Below are 13,132 nucleotides of genomic sequence, written 5' to 3' on the forward strand. Positions count from 1 at the left end.
TGATCTCCACAAATACATGTGGTATTTTACCTCAGGATGTTCTAACACAGTTCACTTTCTCTGCAATGCAATAACCATGCAAATAAAAATAAGAATAGGCAAACAATTTTGAACTTAAAATGGTTGGAGTTTTCTGTAAACAAAGGTGGGCACAATGGTTTTAAAATCACCTAGGAACTTTTTCTCAAAGATCTTGTAATTTATTTTAAATAAATTAAAACAGTTTGAATGTTACTTTAATTGCAGTATCATTACTGTTCTTGTATAGAAGTTTATCGTTTCATTGAATGAAATGACTGAATGTTTTATCAATGTAAACTAAAATATTTAGGGCATGCTGCAGGTAAAGGTGAATGTTTTTACAGCACACAGTCTCCTAAAACAGGCTATTTATCATTCGTTGAAAAAGGGGACATGAAGAAACAATACTATGTGTGTGGCCTACATTACCTTTACTTAATGCACTAAATACGGGTTTTTTAGAAAATCATGCAGTTTCTGCACCATTGATAATCTGACAGTAAGTATTTATTGAAGGTAAAACACTCATTGTCTGTTGTCACTATTTGTTTTAATATATAATCTTGCTAACCAAATGATCTTTAAGCAATGCAGATAAGCAATGGCATGCAAAGGGTCACTTAAATGCCAATTTGACTGTTTCATAAACTTAAGCATTCTTTTCCCATGACTATTCTCAGCTACTTAATTGAAAGTATTATCCATTTACAAACTTCAGGCCTGCCATAAAAAGGCTCTCTTCTGTATCCAATAGACCTTTCAGGACCCTAAGAACAACAAAAGCTAATAATTAAAGCTGCTCCCCCCGACCCTCCCCCCCCCCCCCCGCTTTTTTTTTTTTTTTTTTTTTTTTTTAACCTCAGTAAAGAGAAAAGTGAGGAAGCAACTTATGGTACATCCAAACAAAGCCAGCCATAAAGATCTTATTAGTAGGGAAGACCATAAAACTGAAGAGTCTCACTTGGCATGGGATGGACAGGATCAGTTAAATTAGGACACGGGCTATACTACTTTTGTAATCTGCACTCCTACAGAATGACAGATGCCACCTATGACAAGAGCAAGGTAATAAGCAGTTGTCCTTAAATTACAGCTCTGTAAAATCTCCTGAATTTCATACAAGCTCCGACTGTAATACAAATTCAAGTTAATGAATTTTTAATACATCTTCTCTATTTAAAGATGATGACTTACAGCTGGCATTGCTTATATTAAATTTGTGGTATTTTCCATTGTTTGTTTTTAATTATTTTGATTAGATTATGCTTGGAATTATACGGACAAATTCAACCCCCACATAAGCAACTTCAGCCTCCGCTGCAGTCAAGAAGTTTCATCGGCATACAGCAGCAAAGAACATGCCTTCTAGACTTTAAAAACTGTAAATCAGTACTATTTCGAGGAGATAAGCAGCAAACTAAAACTAGAGATACCAAACTAAAATTGATAGTTAAATCAGAACTTGCATAAAATTGCAAGTGTTCAGATCCAAATTTGGGGGGGGGGGGGAGGTGTATTATTTCTTCTCCATACTTATCTATCATGCTATGCATTGATAACTTAATACATTTCTAATATTATTTTCATTGTAATGAAGGAAGACTAAAAAATTACTTGACATTTGAAGCACGAGTGGACAGGAAAGACAAAGACTGTTGCAAGTTGTGTTCCTCTTGTAGCTCTTTCTGAATTTCAACTGGTTTAATTTTTGATATTGCTTTTCCTTCCACCTGTAGCATATCTGCAGATGGAGCCTACAACATTCACAACAGAAGATAAACATAGTGTTATAAACCAGTAAGTTACATGAATATTATCATAGCTAATCTGACAAACAAGGAGCGATGGCACATAAGCAACTTTGGCCATCAGAGAACAAAATTCAGTCAGACTAGAGTAGTTTAGAACTGCTATTACTGAGCAGATCACAAAAACACCCACAGCTATTAATATATGCAGAAACGTGCTATTAAGGAAATTTTCAGTGTGCCCTACCTAAACTGCATTTCTGAATAGTTTATAAGATGAGAAAAGTAAGTTTATTAAAGAGAGAATAATCAAAATAACATCAAAATTATAATATCACTATTCAGAACTACTAAATTTAGAAGTACATGAGTTCATCTAAAACTTGTTCTATCTTTATGCAAATTAAAGCAGATAAAGATGATGCTTTTAGAAAAGTTTCTTCAAGATTACATTTTTTCAGAAACTTCAGCAGCAATATGCAGATGAGGAATTCCTACTGTTTCCTCCCACAGCTGCTCATTCCTATTTATTAAAGCACCACCTGCTTAGCTGTGCCAAAAATTGTTCTTTCACACTGTGAAACAGCTCAGATAACTGATCCATGTTAAAAAAAACTTAGTTATAGAAAAAAAAAAATAGTGCAGGGAGAAGGCAGAAATTAATCCAGATCTCTGATTCCCTTTGTAGAGTTTCCCTACATACAAACGTTGTCAGACGGCGACTCACTGGAGTTCAGGAACAAGAGCAAAAGGCAAGGAAAAGGAACATCTTATCACTGCTCCCAAAACATCTGCATCTGTTTCATAAAACCCAGCTTCAGAATGTGCTCATTTTCCCATACTGTGATGACCTCTGGAAGACCCTCCCAATCTCAACCATTCCACAGTTCTGTTTCCTGCAAACTGTTAAACGTTTTCATAAAACATACTTACATCAATGCCATCGATGAAAAGTATTCTTCTGAATTCCACTTAAAGCCTTACATATATAACATAGTAAAGCAGGTTCAATAAAAATAATAATAATAATGAAACACTATAATAATAACAATAAAAGACAGAAACATAACAACGCAGCACAGAAAATTACTTGTAAAGTGCTTTGTCTTGAAAAAAATGTCAATATGAAAAGTCCTCTTTTTTTTTTTTTTGCCCAGGTCTTCATGATATCCCATAATAACTTGATATCTTCTTGATATACCATGGTAATAACTAAAGTAGCCACCCTTACTCAAAGAATACAACTATAGAGACCAAATGCCTTTCTAACTAAGATTTTTCAATCACGTATCTGGTTAATAGAATCACAAAAAGTATGGAATTTTATTCTTCTTTGTCCACTCACATATTTTATTTATCCCAGAACATAAATAGCCACACTGTCTATGTTTACTGATAACTTCAGCAATATTTAAGTTCTTAGAAGAGATCACTACATGAAAAAATATGGAAGCTTGCAGTTCATAAACAAATATATAAATCAGCAAATGAAGAACTGTGAAAGATAATTATCTTCAATTGATTGAAGAGCCCAAAATTAGAATGGTTTGATCTATTGTTTTATATTTGAAACCAACACCACTGTTTATATTAGCATATATATGAAACAATTTGAAGGAACAAAATCAGATATTTAATGTTTACCAGAGAAACTGGAAACTGATCCAAATTTCACATAAAGAAAATAGGCTAACAAAAATAAGGAATATAGAAACATTTGGAAGTACTAATCTACCTAGATCATTAAAATGAGCCAAGTATAAGACTCCGTTCTATTTGTTCTATTTCTATGTTCTAGGTGAATGTCAAGTAAATGAATATCATGACCTCTTGACCAATAAAAAAAAAAAAGTAACCTTATTGAATGCATTGCCGTTAAATGTTCTGGAATGTTGATACTCAAATAATTTGGGGGGGGGAGGGGGAGAAGGAACATGTAAATGATATCAGAAGTAACAGAAGAGGTAACAGAAGATACTCAACAAAATTTTTCAATATGTAAGACACCAACATGGCTAATGGAAACTATAAAAATTAAAATTACAGTAGCTAGTATTTTAAAATCACGAGCCAAAGTTCTGCAATCTTGTATTTTCCATGAAACAGACCATACAGGAAAAACTTAGAGCTGAGACTGCGGTGGACACCTTAGCTGTGTGCAGGGAAAGCTGTGTGCATCTTGTGTTCTTAGCTATCCCAAAACTGATTAGGAAATCTGGTCAGTAATGCTCTGAAATCTTAGAGACACGTCTACCTCTCTTCTATGCATTTCTCCATGCAGCTTGACAAGAGGCCATCAGGGCCAAACTACAGTTGATGAGAAGAGACGAAGAAGCAGCTGACATAAGGGTCTTAGATATTCTTAGGTTTCTCATTTTGACTACATCTGTCTTACTATGACTAGACCTTGAAACAACCTACTGTCCAATAATATTACTATCAACAAGCATTCCACTTCTGTTGCTCTTGTCCTCTTTCCATTTTGTTCTTTTATCCCCTTATTTCAATAACTGCATTTGTCTTTCCAGGTATCTTATCCAAATTTGTGCTCATCTCATTTATTTAAGTTTAAGCCATGGCTATCTGGTATTTCTGCACATAAAACTGCCTAGAGGAAACATACCCCAGTCTTGGTTGCTCTTCATGTAATACATTTAGCATGTGTAATAATTTTAGAGAAAAGTAATCATTAATATTGAAGCTGCAGAAAGAGCCATGTTAAAGCTTCATTCGACTGGTCTAGTTGTATCCTCAAAATATCAGAATGCTGGAAACTGACAATGTATGGGAAAAAAACTTTTTTTTTGTTTTGTTTTAGAATCTTATTTGTTCTCTACGATACTGTCTTTATAAACTTAATGAGTTCTCTACTAAAAAGCTTTATAGGGTCAATATCCTAATGGCAGCTTTTGTCATGCATGAAATATTGCAAAACTAAAAGGATATTGAGCATTATGCCATTTTCCAGGAAGGCACACAGTTGTTAAATGTAGATGAGAATTCTATTTATATGTTGTTTCACCTGTAATCTTCTTCCCAATCTCATAATGAGAAGCCTAACCCAACATCTGACCGAATGAACCTTAATTTATTTTTTTTCCCTCTAACCTTAAGCTGCAAGACCAGTATGGAGACCTGTTTTATAGAAGAGTCTTCTTTTAAAAGGCAGGTGCTACAAAAACATCTTGCAAATCCCTGTATGCTCTAAAGCATAAAAACACTAATACTATCTCACAAGGGTACTAAACCTGCTTACCTGTTTCACCTGATTATTACTTGTTAATCTCTCTTCTGTAGGCTGAGATTGAACTGCTTGAGGTTCTTTTTGAACAACTGGTGTCTTTTGAGCGAAAGAGAAAATCCATTTAAGAGGTGAGCATACAATATTTTTTCAAAAACACTTTTGTGTTTCCTTACAAATAATTCAGCACAATATTTCTTATGGGCAATTATTTTCATTGACCATGTATTTTATGAATGACCTAGAACACTGTATCAAATTTATCTTAAACCAAATATTTCCTCAATCACTAAAAGGATTTTCAAAAATAAATACAGTAACAGTCAACTTACAATGATTAACACTAAATAATAATATTTGTACAGATTTCTTATCTTAGTCTGTTTCTTCTACAAATTACACTACCAAAATGTAAGAAGAAACATACAGTAGAAATGGACATCAACAGATCTACAGTCCTTTAAAGCAAATAAGTCATTAACACCTCTAAACGTTAAGCAAATCCCCCAAACATACTTAAGTTTAAATATTTAAAATTTTAAAACAATTTGAATGCAAGGCATAGAATGATGGGCATTAATATATATAAATATAGATGAATGTCTTGTAAGCCCATTGCCCTAGTCCTCATTCTATTTAATATTAGTGAAATTCTGTATATCCAGTAGCTGAAGAATCGAACCGTGGAAGAAAATGAATGAACAAGAGACACAAAAGGGAAAGACAGAAAAATAGATATATATTTGTCATTTATGAAGTACCAAAATGGTTTCAAGCACTATTGCATTTCCTTTCCTGTTTTATCAGTTTAAAATATGAACTACCTATCTCAACAACTCTGCAAGTAAATAGAAGCACAATTAACTTATTATATTTTAACATTCCTAGATAATATAGAATGTTACCAGGCTTGCTTGGTGAAAACTTGGCAGGACTTCTTTGCTATCTTGAGATTCAGTTTTTATTTCCTTATGTTCAACCAGTACCTGCTGCATAAGAGAAAAAATATATATATGTTGTTATGCATACTACCTTACAGAACAAAACATCAAAATAATATATATGCATGAATTAAAGGCTGGGTCTTTACTACATATATTACTTTGAAAGCAACATACAGAACATTACTTTGAAAGTACATACAGAGACAATCTCAGGCTCATCTTCTGCAAACATTTGCACCCATGCTTAACTCTTTACTATAAGTAACTTCTCCATGAAATTGCCTGTCGTAGTAAACTTTAAAAGCTGAGTGCAATTTTCAGTTAATCATTTTCTCCACAGGAGAAAAAATAAAAAAAATAAATAAATAAAATTAAAATTAGGAAAATAAAACACCTAATGACAGAAATAAAATCCAGCACCTCTAAAGAGGTAGTAGTTTAAGGAGAGTGTGTTTTCTAAGCACCTGAGTAGTATACATGTACGTACTCAGCACACACATACTTTATACTCCATGACATATACTGGTTTGATGAACCACATTTTAAAGATAACAGTAACAGGCAGAAGTATCAAAAATAAAGTTTATTTCATTTTAGAATACAGTTCTTTAAAATTACCACAGAAATTTGAAATACACTGGAGAAAAATATTTCAGAGCGACAAGTCAATGCACAGCTCCATCAAAACTGTCAGCTGAGTATGTGTTGGAAACAGCCTGTCACTTCATGAGAAAAACTTTTGCTGGTGTTGGAAGTGTTCATTTGCTCTTTTAATGTAAGAATCTTCCACACAGTAGATTTTTATTACATTGTTCACCTAGCAATCTAAGAGTCTATTTATTATTTTTTTTAATGCTTAGGGTGTTTTTCACATCAAATTAAATTGCATTTTAACAAACTGGGTAATAAGCATACTCTCACATTGATGGTTTGTTTTTAACCAAACCCTTACCAATTAATCTACCTTTGACAGAAATGACAGATTAAGAAAAAAACAATCATAGTACATATTCTTTTCATCACCATTGGGAATGCAGTAACACCTCAGAATAAAATAAACAGATTCAGCACTATCTTCCCAAGCCATACTAAATAATCTTCCTCTTTACAACATGTGCACCCTTTCAAATGTAGTGATTACTATGGACTAATGACTTGATGAACTTGTTTCAAAACTCTGACAGAATACATAAATTACAATGTTATGTATTAATTTCTCTGTTCTGTCAAAATCAACAGAATTATGTGAACAAACAATAACTTCATGCCATGTTCGACATCTGCACATGTTATGTGACTGCTTTCCTTTGTTGGGTGTGGTGTTTTCTCTTTTGTTCACTCCCCATGGGAGAATTGCAGGCACAATGCTGTTGTGTTATTTTAATAAAATGATGTGTACTGTGTATATATGTACTATGGGCTGTCTGTTTGTATTAACAAAAACTAGGCCAAAGGGATTTGATCTAACTTTGGGAAATAAAAGTGTTGAGACTTGTGGCAACCCTTAATTCTTGTGGATCCATTCTCAAACATTCTGCTGATTCTTCCTGCTCTGATATTTTACCCTGTGATGGAAAATTCTATTGTGCCTTTTAAAAAACAGTTTTACTAGCCATAGCCTTCCTGCTTCCCTTGTAGGAAATTATTTAGGTACCTGAGCACCTTCATAATTCATGAGAAACTATTTTAACATTTTCAGTCATTTTGATATGTCTTTGGTCCTTTGTTGCTGAAAGGAAGCATTGAGAGTCTTGACATACATAAAATTCAGATTTTTTTTCAGCATTTTTTTTTCTAATAATTTACATCCCGATTAAACTGATTAAAATCAGTTTGTTCTCTTTCAGCAGCATCTCACTGGCCTAAATAAGGACTACTCTCCCATTTATTTATTTTTTAGACTTCAGGGTAAAAAAGACAGTCCTTGCCCCATGAAACCTGCAGCATTTTTACAAGACGTGGTAATAATTGTACAACTGGATTATTTTTAATTAGTTACTTGTATTAATACTTTTGAAAAGATAAACAGATTAGATTTCATAAGTCCACACTTGTATACCATATATGTCTCACCAGGCTGCTTCTTGTAACATCACGAAAACAGTAAATAATAATAATAATAATAATAATAATAATAATAATAATAATAATAATAATAATAATAATAATAATAGAAGTAATACAAGTTAGTTATTCCAGAAAAATAATAATAAAAATAATGTATCCAGGACTGGTAATATCCACTCCTGAAGACTGACTCCCTTCAGACAACAGCAGGAAGCGCCATAATGTCTCCTCTACTGTGATTAAACTTATAGAGCATAACCAATAATATGTGGTTACACAATCAATGATATAGTATCAAATTCATAATAAAAAGCATCATGGTCTTGATTCAGCTACTTTTAAAGAGATCTAAGTGTAACAAATTGAAATGTCTTGTTCATTTCTGTGAAAATTAGAATATACCTTATAGCACTTAAAAGGAAAAAAATATATTTTCAGTAAACCTCCTAAAAATATTGTTTTATCAGAAAGTAATACATGATCTATTGTATAATTTTAACATCAACTGAAATGTAAGGAACATATACAGCAAATACTAAATAAGATATTGTAAAGTGATGAGCAAATACTTGTTTATATTTTCTTGTAGTTATGAGAAAAACACAAACAAGCATTCTCTAGCTGAACATTAAAAATAATTAGACTCCACGCAACTACTTTTGAAAGAGTATTAAACCATTACTGAGAACACCTCCTCAAGGTTTCACTCACAATTGGGAGTACCTGAAGAGTGAGAGATGTTTTTTAAAAAGGATGTATATTTTACATTGGCTTGCTGATGGTATGGTACACTGTATAGTCCCTGTTTAATAGACACATTCTAAATTGATTCTTTTTTGCTAGAATGCACATTTTTCTCACAAGCTCATCTGAGGTACCAAGAATGGATCTGCTGAAAATAAACCAACTAAAGATGATGAGCTGCAGGCTCATCACCAAGAAAGCTGAACACTAAGAAAATGCATTTCTGGAATGAATATAAACATCCTCCTGTGGATACTAAATCCAACATATAGCTTGATAACTTATGGTACTTCAGGGGTAGCAACAGGCCCTGAGGCAACAAAATTATTCCAGACATTAGAAATTATATTCTGATATAATAAGCAGGAATCATTATTCTGATTTCTGCCAGTGCAAATTGGGCTAAGTACTAATGTCCCACCGAGCTGGCATCCCATTCCCCAGGTAATACTCTTTTTAATGCTGTGAGAAAATCAGTGTTCAGTCCCCACAGCAATAGCATAAATTATCAGTGATAACCAGTCACTAATTCAAAGGCAAGAATAAGATAAAGTGAACAGAATATTTTTTTTTTAAGGAATGAAAATCACATTTAATTCTGAGAGCTTGTTTTCATTTTAGTAGTTCTGTTCTTTTCCTAGGTATTTCTATTTCATTTAAAATAATACATTTCTTATTTCATTAGAAAAGACAAGTCTTGAAGCTCAGTCTAAAGCAAACAAACCACACATAATAATAATAAAGAATTGCTAGAGTCTTCATCCTATTGATAAGGTCACTTAAGTTCAAAAGACACCTGCTGCAAATGCCTTTGATTAAAAAGGTGTGATCAGTAAGAGTGTCATTCATCCTCACTAATTTCCATATGTCCATATCTACAAAAACATTAAACAACCAGACCAGAAAGTCACCACCAAATCTAGATTTTCATTTTACTTTGAACTTGATTGATATGTTTTAGACATCACAGTACTCCAGAGGCCATTTCCAAATTCATAGCCCAGTAGCTCCCACTACAAACAATAGAGAATCAGTTCACCTCTGATCAAGACCATTAAGGCCTGCTAGAAGCCAGACTTTGAAAATCTTATCTAGAACACATAACACATGTTAATAAAAGAGTAAGATGCAGCACACGTTACTAAATACTACTAATTATTTTTGGTAAGTTGAACAAGAAATGGTTTTACAGGTCTGAGATCTTCTTTAGTCCTTTTCCTTTCCCATCTCCCCTGAGGTATTTTTGTAACCAACTGGCAAATTTCAACCAGGCTTAACAAAAAGAGAACAGTCCCAAATTATCACATTCCTAAAATAAGAGTAAAGCAATGAAGAGGGACCGTATCAATGCTGCCACCCTAAGGAAAGGCAACTCTGATTTCAATCCCAATTGTATAGCATAAAACATATACAGCACGGGTAGGGCGTAGGAGAGTGGGAAAGACACGAGTGCTTCACCCACACAGACAGCTCTCAGAACAGTAGTAAATTAAATCTGAGGACGTAAATCTACTGAAAATGCAGTTTCAGGCCATTGCTGCTCATGGACTTATTTATATTAACTCAGTTTGGAATTATTTTTTGTCCTAACTTTTGAATCTAACATTAAAGGAATGTAAGGTACTACACTTGTCTAACATTCTATATGAGATACTTTTTGGTAATAGAGGTAGTATTTTGGTAGTTGCAGGAAACAATGTTTGCTATCATTTCCTAAAACACATGCATCAGCCTTCCATACTTCCCTGAAGAGGCAGTTACTTCTTAAAAGGAGTAGTTCATCTGCCATGGGTCTACTCATCTTAGGGCACCCCTAACAAATGCAAGCATGAATATCAGATGTGATAGCAATTTTGGGGACATGAGCTTCAGCTTTTGTGGAACTAGAATAAAACCATCACTCTTGCTCAGAGAAGTGAAAAATCCACCTGCAAGTAAGTTACTAGTCTAGTCAACAAATGAAACAACCCTCTGGTGAAAATCAAGAAAGTGTTCTGTACCATCTACATGATGTTACCTGATGTATTACTGATATCTCTTGCCATAATTGAAGGCACTCTAACTACAAACAGCCTATACAATCTACATAACTGTGATAATGCAGAATTTGCCTTCTTAAGACTTCACAACCAAACAATAACTGAAATGAGTAACACTTCCAACAACATTCTGGATACATTTAACACACTCCTTCATCACTTAGACTGGAATATGCCATCTTAAAAAAAAGGGAAAAGAAAGTAAAGAAAAAGTTATATTAAACTATAAGCAGTATAACACAATTATCACCCCAAAAAGAGCTTAGGTTTTAATAGATTTTTATATTGGCTCATTTTCATTTAAGGCACATGAAAACAACAGTCAGAAGAAACAGTGAAGAATATGATACATTAGTGTTTTTATCCATTTGTTTTGTCTGGCTTCTGTGTTATAACACATTGTAGGAGCTGGAAAAAAAATATACAACTCTTATAAAAGTAATATTTATCCAAGACAAAAATATTGCTCTTGTTCTGGTTCACCTACTTCCATTTTTAAGTTGTATTTCTGGCCAAGAACACTCTCCAGGAGTTCTTTGATCGTCTGGTCTGAGGGAGATGGAGAAGTAGACTGCAGGGAAGCAGTTATTTCATCAACAGACCTTGCAACCACTTTCACAGGCAATGCTGGTGTGGAAGTAGGCTCTTCAGGTTTGCTCTGCTGGAAGTTCTCGTATATTTTTGAAGTGTCTGGTCTAGTCACATCTCGTGCCTCTTCCAACTGTTCTCGAGCAGACCTCACACTTGGCTGCTTGCTTCCTTTTCTCAGCACTCGTCCTGATTCAACATTTAAATCTTGCTGCTTTGCTTTTGAAATCGCTTTGCTCCCCTTCTTACAGCTTTCCCTGGTTGTTTTTTCCTTCCTGGAAATGTTTTTATTTGTATCCAAATCCGTAGAGCTAAACTTACCACTATCTTTAAACACAGTGCCTATTTCTTCAGTTCTATCCCTTTCTATATTTTGGGGATTCATCTTTAGTATATGCACTCTATCCTTTACTTTACTAACAGCTTTTGTCTTTCCTAATGACACAGGGGAATTACTAGTGTGAAGATTAGACCTGCAGTAACTTGGACTCTGAAGTGGTGCTGGGTGCTTAACCATGACGACTTTTTTAGTGGTACCTGCAAATGATGCTATTACAGGCAGTTTTACAACACGACTTTCATGACTACATGTGGCATTTTCTTTGCTAACTTTTTCAGAGGAACTTGGATTTACGTCATCACTGCCTTCTTCCACAGATGTATTTCTGTGAGTCATTACCCTGAGATGAGGAGTTTGTTTTTTCATTTCTCTTACTTCAAAAGATATCCTTACATTCTGTGAACTTCAGAACAGCCAATGAATTAATTAGTAATATTTTTATTTATATGCATGACAGGCTTCTGTGGACTCTGACCTCTGGAGAGGATAATGTTCTTAAACAACGCGATTGATCTGATGTGCTAAATCTTCCAATAAGAGCTAAATGCTCATGCTTCTAGGAACTGTAACTATCGCTCGTTTGATCTTCAGACTGTCCTGCTGAGATTCCCTGCACATAGTCTCATGTTCCTTAATCATACTCAGCTCCTCCAGATAACGGCCCAAAGTGCTTGTGTTTTCTAGCAATTCTCTCCTGCTGCATGCAGCCTGTAAATTCAAAGAGAAACGAGCTTTTATACTTTACAACACAGAACCCAAGCTTTCAAAGACAACTTCACTAAATTTTCAATAAGACTGAAGGCATATAATTGGATAGCAGCAAAAGTTTCTACCATTCTAAGGAAAAAGCCAAATTGTTTCAACCTTTGGGATCACACACTGGAAGCCACCCAGAAGCTGCCAGCTGAAGAACTGAGACAGACTGCGTCTCGGTGCCCACCCGAAGGGGCTACAGCAGCCTTCTCCCTGCAAAAACAAGTGACCTCAGACCCCCACAAGCCCGGCTTCTCACCCTGGGGCAGACAGAGGGCCTCTCTCCCCCCTCACAAAAGGACCTCCCAGCAGGACACACCGGCCTGACAGACCCCACGCCCACACCCAGGCGGCTGCCCCCGCGCCGCTCCCCTCACGGCTCCCCGGCCACGAAGCCGCCGCTGCCGCCGCCGCTCCCTCTTGAGCGGGCGGGCGGGCGGGGCACGGACGCGCTCCGTAACCGCGCAACCGGGCTCCAGGCGGGGGGGCGAGGGGCCGAGCGCCCCCTCTGCCGGCCGGAGGGCCCCGAGCTCGGCCCCGCAGCACCGGCCGTGCGGTGTTAGCGTGGGGCGCGGCTCTGGGAGCTGCCCTCCGCGGGTCTGCCCGCGGTAAGGGCGGCGCTGCTGGTGCTCGGTGTGTCCAGCAGG

General features: G+C 35.6%; 1 protein-coding gene and 1 long non-coding RNA gene across 2 annotated transcripts in view; one reads left to right on the forward strand and one right to left on the reverse strand.

Annotated features, from left to right (window-relative positions):
* The window catches only part of TTC6 (tetratricopeptide repeat domain 6), a 60,910-nt gene extending 47,994 nt beyond the window's left edge, over positions 1–12,916 (reverse strand). The window contains exons 1-5 of the mRNA XM_068683283.1: positions 12,745–12,916; positions 11,292–12,440; positions 5,916–5,999; positions 5,026–5,109; positions 1,636–1,775 (exon numbers count right to left, since the gene is read on the reverse strand). Coding sequence (XP_068539384.1) covers positions 1,636–1,775; positions 5,026–5,109; positions 5,916–5,999; positions 11,292–12,098 — 1,115 coding nt within the window. The 5' untranslated portion in view covers positions 12,099–12,440; positions 12,745–12,916. The remainder of the gene's footprint in view (positions 1–1,635; positions 1,776–5,025; positions 5,110–5,915; positions 6,000–11,291; positions 12,441–12,744) is intronic.
* LOC137857138 (uncharacterized) lies at positions 644–3,664 on the forward strand. Its single transcript, XR_011096985.1, has 3 exons — positions 644–1,086; positions 1,758–1,818; positions 2,458–3,664. It is a non-coding gene; the product is annotated as an uncharacterized lncRNA (long non-coding RNA).
* Positions 12,917–13,132: the final 216 nt, after the last annotated feature.

This window comes from Anas acuta, chromosome 5 (assembly GCF_963932015.1).
Source record: "Anas acuta chromosome 5, bAnaAcu1.1, whole genome shotgun sequence".
NCBI classification, from domain to species: Eukaryota; Metazoa; Chordata; class Aves; order Anseriformes; family Anatidae; genus Anas; species Anas acuta.